This window comes from Bombina bombina, chromosome 5 (genome assembly GCF_027579735.1).
Source record: "Bombina bombina isolate aBomBom1 chromosome 5, aBomBom1.pri, whole genome shotgun sequence".
NCBI lineage: Eukaryota > Metazoa > Chordata > Amphibia > Anura > Bombinatoridae > Bombina > Bombina bombina.
The window spans coordinates 633,676,610-633,699,007 of NC_069503.1; the positions used below are offsets into that span (position 1 = coordinate 633,676,610).

At 36.9% G+C, this 22,398-nt stretch overlaps 1 protein-coding gene across 1 annotated transcript in view; it reads left to right on the forward strand.

The window, feature by feature from the left end:
- The window catches only part of PTPN3 (protein tyrosine phosphatase non-receptor type 3), a 651,525-nt gene that overhangs the window by 406,803 nt on the left and 222,324 nt on the right, over window positions 1–22,398 (forward strand). The window contains exons 9-10 of the mRNA XM_053714599.1: window positions 501–621; window positions 9,119–9,206. Coding sequence (XP_053570574.1) covers window positions 501–621; window positions 9,119–9,206 — 209 coding nt within the window. The remainder of the gene's footprint in view (window positions 1–500; window positions 622–9,118; window positions 9,207–22,398) is intronic.

Genomic DNA, 22,398 nt, shown 5'->3' on the forward strand with positions numbered 1-22,398 from the left:
AAAGGGGAGAACAGTTTTATGTCTTACTAGCCCACTGCAGTTTCATGTTTAAGCCTTAAAGGAACATTAAACACCTTGACATTTTTATATAATATAGTCATGTGTAATAAAACAACTTTGCTGCATAATTTCATTATTTATCTTGCCCCCTTTTCATGTATTTTTTTCTCTGAAAATGACAAATTTTCTAACTGTCATAACTATAAATGCACCCTGCTGCAACACTATCCATGTTATACTAACTTGATGGCTGTGCTTAGCCTTGTTGTCTTCGCACTCAAGCCTGCATGGTCTCCTCCAAATAGAGCAATTAGTGAGTGGAGTTTCCCTGTTGAAAAACAACTGTAGCAAACAAGTAACAAATTAATTTGTTTTAAAAAATGTTTAGATGTGGCTCATAGTTTATGCTATAGCAAGACAATATTGTTGAATTACAAGGTGTTTGCTTTCCCTTTAAAAAAATATATAAATATTTATATACTTATTTTATTATTTAACAGCTGAGCTGGGCGACTACAGTTCCTCGGTACATCTTCCAGGATACCTGTCAGATTCTTATTTTATTCCAAATCAAGACAATGATTTTATAACCAAAGTTGAATCTCTACACGTACAACACAGGTAATGTTTTATATTTGTTGTCAACCGTGATTCCCTTAGCACATATAAATATGCTGCCCTCTCATCCCTCACATCTGAAGTGTAACATCCCACAGCTGAGTTATTCCAGTCACTAATACACAGAGCACAGTGTGTAACCTCCTTTCTGCAACTAAAGGGACATAAAATAGTTTGGGCAAGATTACAAGTCGCACGTTATGAGTTTTCCAAACATGATATGGTCTTTTCGCATTCATTTTCCATTGCCCAGCTATTATAATTCTTGAAAAAACGTGATTGCTCATGCGCATTCGCCTTTTACGTAAAAATCCCTTCTGCGCTCGAAGAGCTGTAGTTAACAGTTTTGCGCAACTTAAAAGTTTAACAAAACACATAAAAAATAAATTTCACAAAAGTTATAAGGCCTAAAAGATACAAGATCTCGGGTCTTAGAAAAAAAAAGCAGATGCGAGGATTTTACATTGACATACTTACACATACATAGAGAAATATGGATTTATATGTATATAGATATTTTTAACTATGGAGATATGAAAAGATTTTACATTACATTCTTATGCACATTAAACAATATCTCAGAGGAATTTTCAAAGAGATATTCACATATAGATCTCGATATATAAAGACACACATATATATATATATATATATATATATATTCTTAAAAGAGTGCTGATTTCTCTGTCTTTTATAGACAATATTTCGTCCTTTTTTCTTTGCCCCATGTCATATATTTATTTATATATTCATATCCATTTCTCACTATTAATAGATATATCTGTCCAAAAATCAACACATATATAGAGACATATTTATTTATAGATAAATAGAACATATTCTGTTACGAAAACATTTTCGCAATATGAAATATTCGCATTTTGATGTACACTTTTTGAGGAGAATACGTCATGGGCTTTGCGCAACAGATTAGGGTTTTAGTTGGGGGGGGTTCTATTTGTCTTCTCCATTGACTTCTATGGTGAATACGTGAACATGTACGGAATTTGGCTGTTTGGATTACATGGTTTAACACGCACGCAAAATAAGTTATTTTGCAACTTGTAATAGCTGTGCAACCCCAAAAGCGAAAAAGCAATACCGTGTGCGGTGTTTTCGCAACTGATTTTATGGTAATATAAAATTATAAATTGTATATATAGATTAAACGCTGCAATATACTTTCAATGTTTAGTTTGTCCCATTTTTCCGTAATTTTTCCGTAATTCCATTCAGAAATTGTGAGATTTCCAGTTCCTGTTAGAAATGGAAGTGCAGAACACTGTTATATTCCACACACCCATTGGCTGCACACTTTACTGACCGATTTATAACTGTCCCTAATTGACCACAGCAGAGAAGGTAACCTAATTTACAACATGGTGCAGCGCTTTAGCATATAAGGGAAGGTGTGGGAACAGTGAAGAGCCGACAATGACCATTGCCATTTAGTGGTGGAATAAGGCAAATGGCGGGATGTAGGTAGAAGAAAGGCACTGAAGTCAAAATTGCTCAGATTGTGTTTCTTTTGTTGTCTTGATCAGTAACTTGAGTTTAACACAGTGAGTGAACCCTGGATCAGATGCATATTCCTCAAATTAAAACTAAACCTAAATATTACAATTTTCTTTAAAGGGAAAAAATAAAGTAACACCTATTATAGGTGAGCACTGTTTTGTAACTGTCGTCAGAGTGGAGGCCGCCGCCTAAGACTTGTTCTAAGCCACTATGATTCCTTTTTATAGCTGATGTTTGAATTAAAGGGACATTAAATACCTCTCTTTTCTGTAAAAAATGTTACTCATCTAACACTACCTATAAAGGCAAAACAAGCTAATACTGTGGCCTAGGTTTTCTTCTAAATGCTGTTAAGTTAGAAAATGTGCTGGTTAGTCTCTAAGAAACAGGGGGAAATCAAAATTCTTACCCAAAAGCAAGAGATGTTTAATACCTGTTTAAACCATCCAAATGGCTTATAAAATGTAATAGGTAAATCTGTTAAACGTGATCAACTTACATAAACTCAAGAGTTTTTATGGATGTTTATGGAAGCAAAACATTGGAATGAGCTCCAATAAATTAATTAGATAAGTGAGAGCATTGATGTACCAGGGTAAAAACTCCATTGTATTGTAAAATGTAATCCTTATAATGTTTTTTCAACAATCCATTTTACCTGCTGGATAGTATTAAATTGTTCACAAATTGTTTATTTCTTTCATGTAATTAGCAAGAGTCCATGAGCTAGTGACGTATGGGATATACATTCCTACCAGGAGGGGCAAAGTTTCCCAAACCTCAAAATGCCTATAAATACACCCCTCACCACACCCACAATTCAGTTTTACAAACTTTGCCTCCTATGGAGGTGGTGAAGTAAGTTTGTGCTAGATTCTACGTTGATATGCGCTCCGCAGCAAGTTGGAGCCCGGTTTTCCTCTCAGCGTGCAGTGAATGTCAGAGGGATGTGAGGAGAGTATTGCCTATTTGAATGCAGTGATCTCCTTCTACGGGGTCTATTTCATAGGTTCTCTGTTATCGGTCGTAGAGATTCATCTCTTACCTCCCTTTTCAGATTGACGATATACTCTTATTTATATACCATTACCTCTGCTGATTTTCGTTTCAGTACTGGTTTGGCTTTCTACAAACATGTAGATGAGTGTCCTGGGGTAAGTAAATCTTATTTTCTGTGACACTCTAAGCTATGGTTGGGCACTTTATTTATAAAGTTCTAAATATATGTATTCAAACATTTATTTGCCTTGACTCAGGATGTTCAACATTCCTTATTTTCAGACAGTCAGTTTCATATTTGGGATAATGCATTTGAATCAATTTTTTTCTTACCTTAAAATTTGACTCTTTTTTTCCCTGTGGGCTGTTAGGCTCGCGGGGGCTGAAAATGCTTCATTTTATTGCTTCATTCTTGGCGCTGACTTTTTTGGCGCAAAAAATCTTTTCTGTTTCCGGCGTCATACGTGTCGCCGGAAGTTGCGTCATTTTTTGACGTCCTTTTGCGCCAAAAATGTCGGCGTTCCTGATGTGGCGTCATTTTTGGCGCCAAAAAGCATTTAGGCGCCAAATAATGTGGGCGTCTTATTTGGCGCCAAAAAAATATGGGTGTCGCTTTTGTCTCCACATTATTTCAGTCTCATTTTTTCTTTGCTTCTGGTTACTAGAAGCTTGTTTATTGGCATTTTTTCCCATTCCTGAAACTGTCATTTAAGGATTTTGATCAATTTTGCTTTATATGTTGTTTTTTCTCTTACATATTGCAATATGTCTCACGTTGCATCTGAGTCAGAAGATACTTCAGGAAAATCGCTGTCTAGTGCTGGAACTACCAAAGCTAAGTGTATCTGCTGTAAACTTTTGGTAGTTATTCCTCCGGCTGTTGTTTGTATTAATTGTCATGACAAACTTGTTAAAGCAGATAATATTTCCTTTAGTAATGTACCATTGCCTGTTGCAGTTCCTTCAACATCTAAGGTGCAGAATGTTCCTGATAACATAAGAGATTTTGTTTCTGAATCCATCAAGAAGGCTATGTCTGTTATTTCTCCTTCTAGTAAACATAAAAAATCTTTTAAAACTTCTCTCTCTACAGATGAATTTTTAAATGAACATCATCATTCTGATTCTGATGACTCTTCTGGTTCAGAGGATTCTGTCTCAGAGATTGATGCTGATAAATCTTCATATTTATTTAAAATGGAATTTATTCGTTCTTTACTTAAAGAAGTACTAATTGCTTTAGAAATAGAGGATTCTGGTCCTCTTGATACTAATCCTAAACGTTTAGATAAGGTATTTAAATCTCCTGTGGTTATTCCAGAAGTTTTTCCTGTTCCTAATGCTATTTCTGAAGTAATTTCCAGAGAATGGGATAAATTGGGTAATTCATTTACTCCTTCTAAACGTTTTAAGCAATTATATCCTGTGCCGTCTGACAGATTAGAATTTTGGGACAAAATCCCTAAAGTCGATGGGGCTATTTCTACCCTTGCTAAACGTACTACTATTCCTACGTCGGATGGTACTTCGTTTAAAGATCCTTTTGATAGGAAAATTGAATCCTTTCTAAGAAAAGCTTATCTGTGTTCAGGTAATCTTCTTAGACCTGCTATATCATTGGCTGATGTTGCTGCAGCTTCAACTTTTTGGTTGGAGACTTTAGCGCAACAAGTAACAGATCATGATTCTCATAATATTATTCTTCTTCTTCAGCATGCTAATAATTTTATCTGTGATGCCATCTTTGATATTATCAGAGTTGATGTCAGGTTTATGTCTCTAGCTATTCTAGCTAGAAGAGCTTTATGGCTTAAAACTTGGAATGCTGATATGGCTTCTAAATCAACTCTACTTTCCATTTCTTTCCAGGGTAACAAATTATTTGGTTCTCAGTTGGATTCTATTATCTCAACTGTTACTGGTGGGAAAGGAACTTTTTTACCACAGGATAAAAAATCTAAGGGTAAAAACAGGGCTAATAATCGTTTTCGTTCCTTTCGTTTCAACAAAGAACAAAAGCCTGATCCTTCATCCTCAGGAGCAGTTTCAGTTTGGAAACCATCTCCAGTCTGGAATAAATCCAAGCCTTCTAGAAAGGCAAAGCCTGCTTCTAAGTCCACATGAAGGTGCGGCCCTCATTCCAGCTCAGCTGGTAGGGGGCAGGTTACGTTTTTTCAAAGAAATTTGGATCAATTCTGTTCACAATCTTTGGATTCAGAACATTGTTTCAGAAGGGTACAGAATTGGTTTCAAGATGAGACCTCCTGCAAAGAGATTTTTTCTTTCCCGTGTCCCAGTAAATCCAGTGAAAGCTCAAACATTTCTGAATTGTGTTTCAGATCTAGAGTTGACTGGAGTAATTATGCCAGTTCCAGTTCTGGAACAGGGGATGGGGTTTTATTCAAATCTCTTCATTGTACCAAAGAAGGAGAATTCCTTCAGACCAGTTCTGGATCTAAAAATATTGAATCGTTATGTAAGGATACCAACATTCAAAATGGTAACTGTAAGGACTATCTTGCCTTTTGTTCAGCAAGGGCATTATATGTCCACAATAGATTTACAGAATGCATATCTGCATATTCCGATTCATCCAGATCATTATCAGTTCCTGAGATTCTCTTTTCTGGACAAGCATTACCAGTTTGTGGCTCTGCCGTTTGGCCTAGCTACAGCTCCAAGAATTTTTACAAAGGTTCTCGGTGCCCTTCTGTCTGTAATCAGAGAACAGGGTATTGTGGTATTTCCTTATTTGGACGATATCTTGGTACTTGCTCAGTCTTTACATTTAGCAGAATCTCATACGAATCGACTTGTGTTGTTTCTTCAAGATCATGGTTGGAGGATCAATTCACCAAAAAGTTCATTGATTCCTCAGACAAGGGTAACCTTTCTGGGTTTCCAGATAGATTCAGTGTCCATGACTCTGTCTTTAACAGACAAGAGATGTCTAAAATTGATTTCGGCTTGTCAAAACCTTCAGTCACAATCATTCCCTTCGGTAGCCTTATGCATGGAAATTCTAGGTCTTATGACTGCTGCATCGGACGCGATCCCCTTTGCTCGTTTTCACATGCGACCTCTTCAGCTCTGTATGCTGAATCAATGGTGCAAGGATTACACAAAGATATCTCAATTAATATCTTTAAAACCGATTGTACGACACTCTCTAACGTGGTGGACAGATCACCATTGTTTGATTCAGGGGGCTTCTTTTGTGCTTCCGACCTGGACTGTAATTTCAACAGATGCAAGTCTCACAGGTTGGGGAGCTGTGTGGGGATCTCTGACAGCACAAGGAGTTTGGGAATCTCAGGAGGTGAGATTACCGATCAATATTTTGGAACTCTGTGCAATTTTCAGAGCTCTTCAGTTTTGGCCTCTTCTGAAGAGAGAATCGTTCATTTGTTTTCAGACAGACAATGTCACTACTGTGGCATACATCAATCATCAAGGAGGGACTCACAGTCCTCTGGCTATGAAAGAAGTATCTCGAATTCTGGTTTGGGCGGAATCCAGCTCCTGTCTAATATCTGCGGTTCATATCCCAGGTATAGACAATTGGGAAGCGGATTATCTCAGTCGCCAAACGTTGCATCCGGGCGAATGGTCTCTTCACCCAGAGGTATTTCTTCAGATTGTTCAAATGTGGGAGATTCCAGAAATAGATCTGATGGCGTCTCATCTAAACAAGAAACTTCCCAGGTATCTGTCCAGATCCCGGGATCCTCAGGCGGAAGCAGTGGATGCATTATCACTTCCTTGGAAGTATCATCCTGCTTATATCTTTCCGCCTCTAGTTCTTCTTCCAAGAGTAATCTCCAAGATTCTGAAGGAATGCTCGTTCTGCTTGTAGCTCCGGCATGGCCTCACAGGTTTTGGTATGCGGATCTTGTCCGGATGGCCTCTTGCCATCCGTGGACTCTTCCGCTACGACCAGACCTTCTGTCGCAAGGTCCTTTTTTCCATCAGGATCTCAAATCCTTAAATTTAAAGGTATGGAGATTGAACGCTTGATTCTTGGTCAAAGAGGTTTCTCTGACTCTGTGATTAATACTATGTTACAGGCTCGTAATACTATGTTACAGGCTCGTATCTGTATCCAGAGAGATATATTATAGAGTCTGGAAGACTTATATTTCTTGGTGTCTTTCTCATCATTTTTCTTGGCATTCTTTTAGAATTCCGAGAATTTTACAGTTTCTTCAGGATGGTTTAGATAAAGGTTTATCCGCAAGTTCTTTGAAAGGACAAATCTCTGCTCTTTCTGTTCTTTTTCACAGAAAGATTGCTAATCTTCCTGATATTCATTGTTTTGTACAAGCTTTGGTTCGTATAAAACCTGTCATTAAGTCAATTTCTCCTCCTTGGAGTTTGAATTTGGTTCTGGGGGCTCTTCAAGCTCCTCCGTATAAAACCTATGCATTCATTGGACATTAAATTACTTTCTTGGAAAGTTTTGTTCCTTTTGGCAATCTCTTCTGCCAGAAGAGTTTCTGAATTATCTGCTCTTTCTTGTGAGTCTCCTTTTCTGATTTTTCATCAGGATAAGGCAGTGTTGCGAACTTCTTTTGAATTTTTACCTAAAGTTGTGAATTCTAACAACATTAGTAGAGAAATTGTGGTTCCTTCATTATGTCCTAATCCTAAGAATTCTAAGGAGAAATCATTGCATTCTTTGGATGTTGTTAGAGCTTTGAAATATTATGTTGAAGCTACTAAGTCTTTCCGTAAGACTTCTAGTTTATTTGTTATCTTTTCCGGTTCTAGAAAAGGTCAGAAAGCTTCTGCCATTTCTTTGGCATCTTGGTTGAAATCTTTAATTCATCTTGCCTATGTTGAGTCGGGTAAAACTCTGCCTCAAAGGATTACAGCTCATTCTACTAGGTCAGTTTCTACTTCCTGGGCGTTTAGGAATGAAGCTTCGATTGATCAGATTTGCAAAGCAGCAACTTGGTCCTCTTTGCATACTTTTACTAAATTCTACCATTTTGATGTATTTTCTTCTTCTGAAGCAGTTTTTGGTAGAAAAGTACTTCAGGCAGCGGTTTCAGTTTGAATCTTCTGCTTATGTTTTTCATTAAACTTTATTTTGGGTGTGGATTATTTTCAGCAGGAATTGGCTGTCTTTATTTTATCCCTCCCTCTCTAGTGACTCTTGCGTGGAAAGATCCACATCTTGGGTAATCATTATCCCATACGTCACTAGCTCATGGACTCTTGCTAATTACATGAAAGAAAACATAATTTATGTACGAACTTACCTGATAAATTCATTTCTTTCATATTAGCAAGAGTCCATGAGGCCCGCCCTTTTTTTAGGGTGGTTATGATTTTTGTATAAAGCACAATTATTCCAATTCCTTATTTTATATGCTTTCGCACTTTTTTATCACCCCACTTCTTGGCTATTCGTTAAACTGAATTGTGGGTGTGGTGAGGGGTGTATTTATAGGCATTTTGAGGTTTGGGAAACTTTGCCCCTCCTGGTAGGAATGTATATCCCATACGTCACTAGCTCATGGACTCTTGCTAATATGAAAGAAATGAATTTATCAGGTAAGTTCTTACATAAATTATGTTTTTATCATTTGAGGTAACTGCTTTTGCCTGTTGAAACCACCACCTATATTTAAAATGCCTATACTGCAGTACTGGCTGTTGAAAAGCCATGTAAACAATAGGCAACAGCAGAGATCAACTTCCTAATGTGGGAGGGGGGGGGAGGAGCCAGCCCATTTGAAAGTGTGTTCCTGCAGCATCTTAGAATGCACACAAAACTTTTATCATCTGTTTAATAGTAGATTTGATAGGGGAATAGTAATGACATAATCAAGTGTAACCAAAAAAAAAGTAATTGTAATATTTATCCATTTTGCTTAAAATGAACAATACATTCTGTAATATACAATATAAATTTGCATATTATGGTTACATCTCATCTCAAAATGATGTGTGCTGATCCTTTTTTTTTTCTTTCTAGTGGACTTAGCCAAACAGAAGCAGAGTCATGCTACATTAACATTGCAAGAACACTTGAATTTTATGGAGTTGAAATGCACAGTGGTAGAGTATGTTTGATTTATATGTATTTTGCATCTGTGAGAATTATGGAAGCTAGAAATGTTTTAAGTTTTAATTTAAATTTGTAAATATTATGGTGATCTATTTGGTATAATATTATTTACTTGTATAATGTAAAACAACTAACATGTACACTTTTAACCTTTTCAAACATAGTTAACATTTATGTTTTCACTATTTTAATATTCCTTCCACCCCCTAATGTGTTTTACAGGCTAAGATAGTTGAAGAAAAACATTGGTTATTAAATATTTTGTCAACCTTCTTTTAACAGTGACCTCGTTGATATATGTAAAGGGGAATTTTTTTTACATATGCATCAGAAATGAATCATTGTATTATAGAATATCACCATAATATTAACTGTTTTAAAAACATTTAAAACTGCAATTTTTAAGCATAATTTGCATTTTTTAAATCCATGGACAGACACCATTGAAAAGCCTCTAGAGTGCAGTATGCCCATCTCTATTAGTGATATAAATGTAATACTGCACATATTTACCAGTCACTTTATAGCATGTAGAGGGGTCATGATTCCATATCCCACAAAACACACTCCAGCTTATCTTGGGGGGGTGGGGGTGTATTTAAAGCTGAAAAGTGTGATTTTTTTTTTTTTTTTTTTTTTAAAGGGACATGAAACCCAAAATTTTCTTTCATGATTTAGACAGAGCATACCATTTTGTTTTCCAATATAATTTTCATTGAGGTTGTTGAATAAAACATTACAGGCAAATCGTTACACAAAATTTCTATACTTTTGAAAAGAACATTGCATCAGAGAGAAGCAATATAAATATTACCTGTCTATAACCCACCTGTTTTACTCATAGTAAGAAAAAACACAACAAACCCTCATATTAATAATTTGTTTTATATGATATCTTCCCCTAAAATTAATAATATCATACTGAGAATAATTCCCCAACTGAAAAATAACCTATTTTAGACCACTTTATATGTAATCTTTGTATGGTGGGGAAAATAGGGGAGAAAAAGAAACAAAGACCACAATAAGCACTAAAAGGAATGATTTGAGTCTTGTAAGCAAAGCATTATATATATATATATATATATATATATATATATATATATATATATACATATATACACACAGTGCTTTTTTGTAAAAGAAAAGGTGCAGGTACTCTAAAAACAAGTGCCGGTACTCATTGATTTTTTTATTGATATGTTCTGCTCGGTAACTCTGAGAAAAGCAAAGGGACACGATTATTTACAATGTTTGATGTATTTTGCAGCCCCCTCTTGTGAAAACTAGAGTATTTACATGATGATTACAAATATTACCTCTTATGAGTTGTCAGAGGTGGGGTACTCAGTACCGGTGAGTACCCCCACAAAAAAGCCCTGTATGTATATATATATATATATATATATATATATATATATATATATATATATATATACATATCCATATAGGACCAGCACTCTAACACCACTTTCTTCTGTTAAGTGTGATCAGTCCACGGGTCATCATTACTTGTGGGATATTAACTGCTCCCCTACAGGAAGTGCAAGAGGATTCACCCAGCAGAGTTGCTATATAGCTCCTCCCCTCTACGTCACCTCCAGTCATTCTCTTGCACCCAACGACTAGATAGGATGTGTGAGAGGACTATGGTGATATATTTAGTTTTTATATCTTCAATCAAAAGTTTGTTATTTTATAATAGCACCGGAGTGTGTTATTCCTTCTCTGGTAGAATTTGAAGAAGAATCTACCTGAGTTTTTCTATGATTTTAGCCGGAGTAGTTAAGATCATATTGCTGTTTCTCGGCCATCTGAGGAGAGGTAAACTTCAGATCAGGGGACAGCAGGCAGATTAATCTGCAAAGAGGTATGTAGCAGTTTATTATTTTCTGACATGGAATTGATGAGAAAATCCTGCCATACCGTTATAATGTAAACTCAGCCTTGAATGCAGTAGATGTAGCTGATATCAGGCTGTCATGTATGTATATTTTACACTTCAGTTTTCTGGGAAATGGTACTTCTCTGGCTTTTAAACTGTATACATAGACTTAACCTATTTTGCAGGGACTTGCAATAGGTTTTAAATGACAATTAATTATTGAGGTAAAACGTTTTTTTGCTGGCATGTAAAAACGTTTTTTTCTCTGAGGTACTGGGTGAAAAAATGTTTTGGGCACTTTTTTTCCACTTGGCAATAGTTTTGATTTAAATTAGAGCAGTTCACTGATCCCTCTCACTGTTATGTGTGTGGGGGAGGGGCCATTTTGGTGCTTTCACTATGCATCAGAAAAAACTCAGTCAGAGATTCATTTTCTTCCTGCATGATCCGGTTCATCTCTACAGAGTTCAGGGATCTCCAAAGCCTTTTTTGAGGGAAGTAATCATACAGCAGAGCTGTGCTGATGGTATTGACTGTGATATAAAAAACGTTTATTTGTGTATTTTTTTCTGCTGCCAGGGTTAGTTATCATTTGCTGAGGGGAACAATCCTTTGCTAAAACTGTATATTCTGACAAAGATTGATGCTATAACTTAATTATTTTATCTGTTATAATATTTTCTGTGCTTCTTAAAGCACAGTTCGTTTTCATATTATTTGTAAATTACTTTGAAAAGTATTTCCAAGTTGCTGTTTATTTGCTAGTGTGTTAAACATGTCTGATTCAGAGGAATATCTCTGTGCTATATGTGTTAATGCCAAAGTGGAGCCCAATAGAAATTTATGTACTAAATGTATTGATGCTACTTTAAAAAATAGTCAATCTGTACAAATTGAACATATTTCACCAAACAACGAGGGGAGAGTTATGCCGACTAACTCGCCTCACGTGTCAGTACCTGCATCTCCCGCTCAGGAGGTGCGTGATATTGTAGCGCCGAGTGCATCTGGGCGGCCATTACAAATCACATTACAAGATATGGCTACTGTTATGACTGAAGTTTTGGCTAAACTACCAGAACTAAGAGGTAAACGTGATCACTCTGGGATGAGAACAGAGTGCGCTGATAATGCAAGGGCCATGTCTGATACTGCGTCACAGTTTGCAGAACGTGAAGACGGAGAGCTTCATTCTGTGGGTGACGGTTCTGATCCAAATAAACTGGACTCAGACATTTCAAATTTTAAATTTAAGCTTGAGAACCTCCGTGTGTTACTAGGGGAGGTATTAGCGGCTCTGAATGATTGTAACACAGTTGCAATCCCAGAAAAAATGTGTAGGTTGGATAAATATTTTGCGGTACCGACGAGTACTGATGTTTTTCCTATACCTAAGAGACTTACTGACATTGTTACTAAGGAGTGGGATAGACCCGGTGTGCCTTTCTCACCCCCTCCTATATTCAGAAAAATGTTTCCAATAGACGCCGCCACACGGGACTTATGGCAAATGGTCCCTAAGGTGGAGGGAGCAGTTTCTACTTTAGCTAAGCGTACCACTATCCCAGTGGAGGATAGCTGTGCTTTTTCAGATCCAATGGATAAAAAATTAGAGGGTTACCTTAAGAAAATGTTTGTTCAACAAGGGTTTATATTGCAACCTCTTGCATGTATTGCGCCTGTCACGGCTGCAGCAGCATTTTGGTTTGAGTCTCTGGAAGAGACACTTCAATCATCCACACTAGATGACATCACACACAAACTTAAATTCCTTAAGTTAGCTAATTCATTTATTTCAGATGCCGTAGTACATTTAACTAAACTTGCGGCTAAAAATTCAGGATTCGCCATTCAGGCACGCAGAGCTCTGTGGCTAAAATCCTGGTCAGCTGATGTTACGTCTAAATCTAAATTGCTTAATATTCCTTTCAAAGGGCAGACCTTATTCGGGCCCGGCTTGAAAGAGATTATTGATGACATTACAGGAGGTAAAGGTCATGCCCTGCCTCAGGACAAGGCCAAAGCCAAGGCTAGACAGTCCAATTTTCGTTCCTTTCGTAATTTCAAAGCAGGAGCAGCATCAACTTCCTCTGCACCAAAACAGGAAGGAGCTGTTGCTCGCTACAGACAAGGCTGGAAACCTAACCAGTCCTGGAACAGGGGCAAACAGGCCAGAAAAACCTGCTGCTGCCCCTAAGACAGCATGAATTGAGGGCCCCCGATCCGGGACTGGATCTAGTGGGGGGCAGACTTTCCCTCTTCGCCCAGGCTTGGGCAAGAGATGTTCAGGATCCCTGGGCGTTAGAGATCATATCTCAGGGATACCTTCTGGACTTCAAATCCTCTCCCCCAAGAGGGAGATTTCATCTGTCAAGGTTGTCAACAAACCTAACAAAGAAGGAAGCGTTTCTACGCTGCGTACAAGATCTTTTATTAATGGGAGTGATCCATCCAGTTCCGCGGTTGGAACAAGGACAAGGGTTTTACTCAAATCTGTTTGTAGTTCCCAAAAAAGAGGGAACCTTCAGGCCAATCTTGGATTTAAAGATCCTAAACAAATTCCTAAGAGTTCCATCGTTCAAGATGGAAACTATTCGAACAATTTTGCCCATGATCCAAGAGGGTCAGTACTTGACCACAGTGGATTTAAAGGATGCTTACCTTCACATACCGATTCACAGAAGTCATTACCGGTATCTAAGGTTTGCCTTTTTAGACAGGCATTACCAGTTTGTAGCTCTTCCATTCGGACTGGCTACGGCTCCAAGAATCTTCACAAAGGTTCTGGGCACTCTTCTGGCGGTACTAAGACCGCGAGGAATTTCAGTAGCTCCGTACTTAGACGACATACTGATACAAGCTTCAAGCTTTCAAACTGCCAAATCTCATACAGAGATAGTACTGGCATTTCTAAGGTCGCATGGATGGAAAGTGAACGAAGAGAAAAGTTCTCTCTTTCCACTCACAAGAGTTCCCTTCCTGGGGACTCTGATAGATTCTGTAGAAATGAAGATTTACCTGACAGAGGACAGGTTAACAAAACTTCAAAATGCATGCCGTGTCCTTCATTCCATTCAAGAGACCAGAAATTCTCTTCTATGGTGGCTTTATCGGCCACATCTGTCCAGGGGAATGCCATTCAGCAGGCCAGACTGGTCAATTGTAACAACAGACGCCAGCCTACTAGGTTGGGGCGCTGTCTGGAATTCTCTGAAGGCTCAGGGACTTTGGAATCAGGAGGAGAGTCTTCTTCCAATAAACATTCTGGAATTGAGAGCAGTCCTCAATGCTCTTCTGGCTTGGCCCCAGTTAGCAACTCGGGGGTTCATCAGGTTCCAGTCGGACAACATCACGACTGTAGCTTATATCAACCATCAGGGAGGGACAAGAAGCTCCCTAGCAATGATGGAAGTATCGAAGATAATTCGCTGGGCAGAGTCTCACTCTTGCCACCTGTCTGCAATCCACATCCCGGGAGTGGAGAACTGGGAGGCGGATTTCTTAAGTCGTCAGACTTTTCATCCGGGGGAGTGGGAACTTCATCCAGAGGTCTTTGCCCAAATACTTCCACGTTGGGGCAAACCAGAGATAGATCTCATGGCGTCTCGACAGAACGCCAAGCTTCCGCTCTACGGGTCCAGATCCAGGGATCCGGGAGCGGTCCTGATAGATGCCTTGACAGCACCATGGACCTTCAGGATGGCTTATGTGTTTCCACCTTTCCCGATGCTTCCTCGATTGATTGCCAGAATCAAACAGGAGAAAGCATCAGTGATTCTAATAGCGCCTGCATGGCCACGCAGGACTTGGTATACAGATCTGGTGGACATGTCATTCTGTCCACCTTGGTCGTTACCTCTGAAACAGGACCTTCTGATTCAGGGTCCTTTCAAACATCAAAATCTAACTTCTCTGAAGCTGACTGCTTGGAAATTGAACGCTTGATCTTATCAAAGCGTGGTTTTTCTGAGTCAGTTATTGATACCTTAATACAGGCTAGGAAGCCTGTCACCAGAAAGATTTACCATAAAATATGGCGTAAATACCTATATTGGTGCGAATCCAAAGGTTACTCTTGGAGTAAGGTTAGGATTCCTAGGATATTGTCTTTTCTACAAGAAGGTTTAGAAAAGGGGTTATCCGCTAGTTCCTTAAAGGGACAGATCCCAGCTCTGTCCATTCTGTTACACAAGCGTCTGTCAGAAGTTCCAGACGTTCAGGCTTTTTGTCAGGCTTTGGCCAGGATTAAACCTGTGTTTAAAGCTGTGGCTCCACCATGGAGTTTAAACCTTGTTCTTAACGTTTTACAGGGTGTTCCGTTTGAACCCCTTCATTCCATTGATATAAAGTTGTTATCTTGGAAAGTTCTATTTTTAATGGCTATTTCCTCGGCTCGAAGAGTCTCTGAGTTATCAGCCTTACATTGTGATTCTCCTTATTTGATTTTTCACTCGGATAAGGTAGTTCTGCGTACTAAGCCTGGGTTCTTACCTAAGGTAGTCACTAACAGGAATATCAATCAGGAGATTGTTGTTCCATCCTTGTGCCCAAATCCTTCTTCGAGGAAGGAACGTCTTTTGCACAATCTGGATGTAGTTCGTGCCCTTAAATTTTATTTACAGGCAACTAAAGATTTTCGACAAACGTCTTCCCTGTTTGTCGTTTACTCTGGTCAGAGGAGAGGTCAAAAAGCTTCTGCTACCTCTCTCTCTTTTTGGCTTCGTAGCATAATTCGTTTAGCTTATGAGACTGCTGGACAGCAGCCTCCTGAAAGAATTACAGCTCATTCCACTAGAGCTGTGGCTTCCACTTGGGCCTTTAAGAATGAGGCCTCTGTTGAACAGATTTGCAAGGCTGCAACTTGGTCTTCGCTTCATACTTTTTCCAAATTTTACAAATTTGACACTTTTGCTTCCTCGGAGGCTATTTTTGGGAGAAAGGTTCTTCAGGCAGTGGTTCCTTCTGTATAAAGAGCCTGCCTATCCCTCCCGTCATCCGTGTACTTTTGCTTTGGTATTGGTATCCCACAAGTAATGATGACCCGTGGACTGATCACACTTAACAGAAGAAAACATAATTTATGCTTACCTGATAAATTCCTTTCTTCTGTAGTGTGATCAGTCCACGGCCCGCCCTGTTTTTTAAGGCAGGTAAATATTTTTTTAAATTATACTCCAGTCACCACTACACCCTTGGCTTCTCCTTTCTCGTTGGTCCTTGGTCGAATGACTGGAGGTGACGTAGAGGGGAGGAGCTATATAGCAACTCTGCTGGGTGAATCCTCTTGCACTTCCTGTAGGGGAGCAGTTAATATCCCACAAGTAATGATGACCCGTGGACTGATCACACTACAGAAGAAAGGAATTTATCAGGTATGCATAAATTATGTTTTTTAGAGTTTGAGTCAGTCATTAGGTATATTCACACAAGTGACTCTTCTCTCATATATATATGTGTAATATATGGTTAATAATTCTTTGCCCATCATCGGATATCAGGTGCCTGGTATCTAATGTAAATTTTAACTCAAATAGAGGTTTTGTGTCCACTAAAAAGGATACATATACAGGCATACTTCGTTTTATTGCTCTTTGCTTTATTGCGCTTCGCAGATATTGCTCTTTTTACAAATTGAAGGTTTGTGACAACCCTGTGTCCAGCGAGTCTATCAGTGCCATTTTTCAACATATATACACATAAATACACATGAATACACTTATATATACACACCTATATGTACACGCCAGCAGCAAAAAGATCACTACTCGATGAAGGCTCAGATGATGGTTAGCAACTTTTAGCAATAAAATTTTTTTGATTAAGGTATCTTCATTGTTTGTTTTTTTAGACATAATACTATTGTACACTTAATAGACTACAGTATAGTGTAAATAAAACTTTTATATGCACTGGGAAACAAAAAAAAATTAGTGTGATTCACTTTATTGCTATATTCAGATTATTGCTGTGGTCTGGAACCAAACCCACAATTTCTTCTGGGTACGCCTGTATACAGCACTCTGGGTCCTATTTTAATAAACTTGGCATGAATATTTAAAGAGGTTTATCTTTTTATTGGTGGTATATAATCCTAAACCACAATCCCATTAAATATAACAGCCTACAGGCTGAATTGATCCAATATATTCAGGTGCGTAGCATTGCCATATTTATGAGTAAGCTATTATAATATACAATACGTTTATTTGGACACTCCTATTTAATTTAAAGTAGAAGAGTACACTCCTGTAGATGCCTACTTACGGATACTAATTAAGAGGCAATACTAATGATAATACACCATTGCTGATCTAACTTCACACTTCCAGTTTTGGGGAATGTATCTAAGTATGAGGTTATATTTTTTATATTGCAATATCATGATGCTAGAGAGGCTATTTTTTATTGTTGCTTTTCCTATTTTTAACCAAGAGTTAAATGTTATGTTTTAAGTCACACAAGTAAAACTCCACAATTAAGTTGAACACATTTTTATTAAAATACTTTACGACCAAGAGTGCTGTATATATGTATCCTTTTAAGTGGACTCAATACCACTATTTGAGTTAAAAAATAATGAAAGTACCTTGCAAGGTTTTTTTCACAGTGCATAAGCATTTTTTTTCATAACTTTATTTTTGAAGAATGCTTGAACAACATCACAACGTATTGCAAAGTAATACAGATAATATAGTTCAAACATGTTTAGACAATTAAGTCTGATTTCATGTGTCCATAGGTTTAGTTGTTGACCCTGTGAGGTGGTCAAGCTTCACTTTTCTGCTATTAGTGGAGAATTCCTCCATTTAACATTTTAACAAAAACGAAATACTAAAACAACACAACAACATATAACACAAACAAAACATGAGGTAATATGATGCTTGAGTAAAATAGGAGGGTGCCGGGGGCACTTTTATTGCTGAAAAATGTAGAAATCACAAATTAGAGCCATTATTAGTTTCATCATGTGCCCAAGAGTCTACTAGGAGTATAGTGTGGCGCTCAAGCTGTGGAGTCTATTCCATAGGAGATAACAATAAAAGTTAACATAACCATTTAAACTTTCTAAAAATTGGGGTTAGTGGGACAGTTGGGTAGTGAACAGGTTGTAAAGCATGCACATTTGGCATTTGTGAAAAAAGGAGTTACCTGAGCTAGTGAAATCAAGCCTTGGCGAGTGGTTGCAGTCTCAGATCCCCATTCTCTCCATCATGATGTGGGTTTTTCCTTCACAGTTGGTCAGGGTTAGTCAGGTGTCTCGGTCGGGGGTTGGTATGCACCATCGGCCATGTAAGTTTTTATTAAGGATAAATAGGGTATGTCGAAAGGGGTAAAGGATTTTGGTCCTCAGGTAGGTATAGTAGGAATCGTTACCATTTGCGTATGAATTGTTTTATTCTAGCACCCCGATTACCTTGAACATCCGTTTGTTCTATTAGAATTTGATGATGTAGTGCATTGGTTAGTTTCCTTGCTACTAACACTACCATGTTCAGGAATCTATGGTGATGGGTAGGGATGGGCGAATGTGTTTATATTCAAATTCGAATGTTATTGTAGAAATTCGATTTACATAATCAAATGTTGACAAGAACGAATATTCTCAAAAATTCTATAATCGAATGCTATTTACAGTTTTCGAATGTCACTTTCGAATTCAAATGTTCATAATTCTATCGAATGTCCACATTCAAAATTTCGAATGTAACATTTGATTTAACAAATACTATTCAGAAGTTCAATAGTTCATGTGGTAGAGAATTTAGTAAATTGATTCATAATAGATATAAATATATAAATTTGAATGTTTCTATTTCGAATACTACATAATTCAAATATGACATTTAAAGAAAGCATTAGAAATACTATTACATATATATAAATTCGAATTTTTCGAATTTGAATATTGCATAATTCGAATATTACATTTAAATAAAGCATTTGAAATACTATTACAAATATATAAATTCAAATTTTTCGAATTCGAATATTGCATAATTTGAATATTACATTTAAAGAAAGCATTAGAACTACTATTAAAATATATAAATTCAAATTTTTCGAATTCGAATATTGCATAATTTGAATATTACATTTAAAGAAAGCGTTAGAACTACTTTTACAAATATATAAATTCAAATTTTTCGAATTTGAATATTGCATAATTCGAATATTACATTTAAAGAAAGCTTTAGAACCACTATTACAAATATATAAATTCAAATTTGAATATTGCATAATTCGAATACATGAAACGAATGTTAGAATGTTGTACAAACATTCGAAACGAATGAACAAACTAATGTGTTAAAGTTTGTTTAATTTTTCGAATGTTGCGAAACATTTGCCCATCCCTAGTGATGGGGGGTGTTGCATTATCTTGAAAGAAGAATATGTATGTTACTGTTAGAGCTATTTTAGTTTTAAGTATTTTTGAAAGCCAGAATGTCACTTTGCCCCAGAATCTTTGCATTTTAGGGCAGTCCCATACTAGATGTACCAAATCTGGGGCAGGAACTGAGCATTTGGTGCAGATGTTTTGTGCGTTCAGGACCCATTTGGAGCTTAGTTTAGGTGTTATATATGCATGGTGCAAGAATTTTATTTGGGTTTTGCGTAGGATTGAGGATAAGGTGGTGTCTCTTGTTGCAGTTATACTTTGCGATATGTGAGCCTGTGTAATGTCGGTGACACGCTCAATTTTTATTTTTATGTCCCTTCACTTATTAATGAAACCCAGAAAATCAGTTTCTTTACTCTCTGTTGTTTAAAATCAAAGGAAAAGCAACTTGTGTTTTTCAGAGTTATTTTTGTGGTTTAAAATGTGCTTACATTTGCAGTTTGATGTCTACCTATCTGTCCTATGTATGCATGTATTCTGTCACTCCCCATATGTACATATTAAGAGAGTATTAGACACCTCTTGCTTTTGTGTAAAATTGTGCTTATCCCACACTCCCTAGAGAGGTAGAAAATCAATAACTGTAACCTGCAAATCAAATTAAGGTAATTTGCAGCATTTTGAATACCTTGGTTACAGCCTCCAGGGAACATGGGACAAAGCACAATTTGTACACAAAATTCTCAGGTATTTAATGACTGGGATTGTGTCAAAATACGCAATTTCACTCTCTTCATCATAGTTTCCCTACCTGAGAGCTCCATTACTTTCCATGTGAGATATCAGTCCTCTTTTTTTTCTTCTTCTTTTTTTTTTTTATAATTACCTGAGGGAAGCCTCTGTGAATGTCCGTGGGGTTTTTCACATCTGGCCCATTAAGGTTTTGATCGTCGGGACCTCCAATAGAGCATGCCGTTTTTAAATAACTTTTCTAATTTACTCCTATTATCAAATTTGCTTTGTTCGCTTGTTATCCTTTGTTGAAGAGCAACGCTAGGTAGGCTGAGGGTGCTTGTCTTTAGCGTTCTATGGGAGCAGTTTTTTCAACTATGTATAGCACTGCTATAAACACTGTTGAAAAAGTTATTAAAAAAGTTATTTAAAATGTCATGTTGCATCCTATCCATTTAAAGGGACATTAAACCCAACAAATTTCTTTCATGATTCAGACAGAGAATACAATTTTAAACAACATTCCAATTTACTTCTATTATCTAATTTGCTTAATTTTTTAGATATCCTGTGTTGAAGAAATAGCAATGCACATGTGTGAGCCAATCACATGAGGCATCTATGTGCAGCGGCCACCAATTAGCAATCAGGAAAAAATATCAAGAGAATGAAGCAAATTAGATAATACAATTTTAGACAACTTTCTACTTTACTTCTATCTATTTTTTTTTTTTGGGTGTAATGTGCCTTTAAGTTTAAGTTTACTTTACTGGCCCTATAACAATACAAAATCAAGTGACAATTCAAATATGCTTTAAATATATACGTAGCCTCTTTTTCAAGTCATGCAAATTATTGTTTTAGGAAACAATAGGCACTTGTATTTTTTCACAGCTCAGCCAAACATATTGTGAGTGATATTATTAAGATATTCAAAACGTGCATTTGAAGAAAATAACACTACAAAAGATATTGGCACACATGGGAAAATCTGTGTGTGTTATTGCACTGGTTCTTTATATATGCACCCGGCTACAGTCATTTCCTTTCACTTAAATGCCGAAACACGTTTTTGAATGTCTGATAAAAATTGATGGTTTCAAGCATATTGACCCAAATTGTAATCAAATATATGACGTGTATTTTTTTAAAAAACTAATAATTATAAATATTTGTTAAAAAAACATTTTTTTATGTGAGCATAGTATATATCAGTTAAACATTGTACTGCAAAGGTGTGCACACAAATTAAAGGTTTTAAACATATTCAAAGGGATAGAAAAGGCAAAATGTCATGATTCAGATAGAGAATGCAATTTTAAGCAAGTTTCCAATTTACTTCTATTATAAAATTTGCTTAGTACTCTCCTTTGTTAAAAAGGATTCCTAGGTAGCCTTAGGAGCAGTGATGTACTACTAAGAGCTAGGTGCTGATTGATGGCTACACATATATGCATTTTATTTTTATTGGCTCATCTGTGTTCAACTAGCTCCAAACAGTGCATTGCTGCTCTTTCAACAAAGAAAACCAAGAGAATTAACCAAATATGATATAGTTGTTTAAAATAAAATTGTATTCTTTATCTGAATCATGGAAAAAAAAATGTTGGGTTTCATGTTCCTTTTAATTTTGTTAACAAAATTTGCATTCATTTGCAGTTCATGAACATACTCTTAAAGGGACATAATACTCATATGCTAAACCACTTGAATGTGATGCAGCATAACTGTAAAAAGCTGGGGTGTGAATACTTAAGAAATTTGAGGTAAAATATCTTCATTTTTTACATAGAGATGTTAAGGTGATATTTTCTAGTCAGCTTTTTGACAGCTATGCTGCATCAGTTTGAAGTGCTTCATTATTTGGGTATCATGTGCCTTTAAAAAAAGCCCCTTATCTCATCTGCTAAGGCCATTTAGGGATAGAATAAATGAGCTACTGACCAATCAAACAATAACTGTACAATGTAGCAGGGTTAAGCTTGTGAAGTCTTGAGTATACACTTCCAGTTTTTGAGGGAATTGGACCCTCCACCTCAACATACCTTAAAAGGGGGTACAATTATTTTTCTATCAAAATTAAAGGGACTTGGAATTTTTCTTTCATGATTCAGATAGAGCATACAGTTTTAAACAAATTTCTAATTTACTTATTATGCAATTTGCTTCATTATTGGATTTAATGCACTACTGAGAGCTAGCTGGAAGCCAATGAAAAGAGACAGC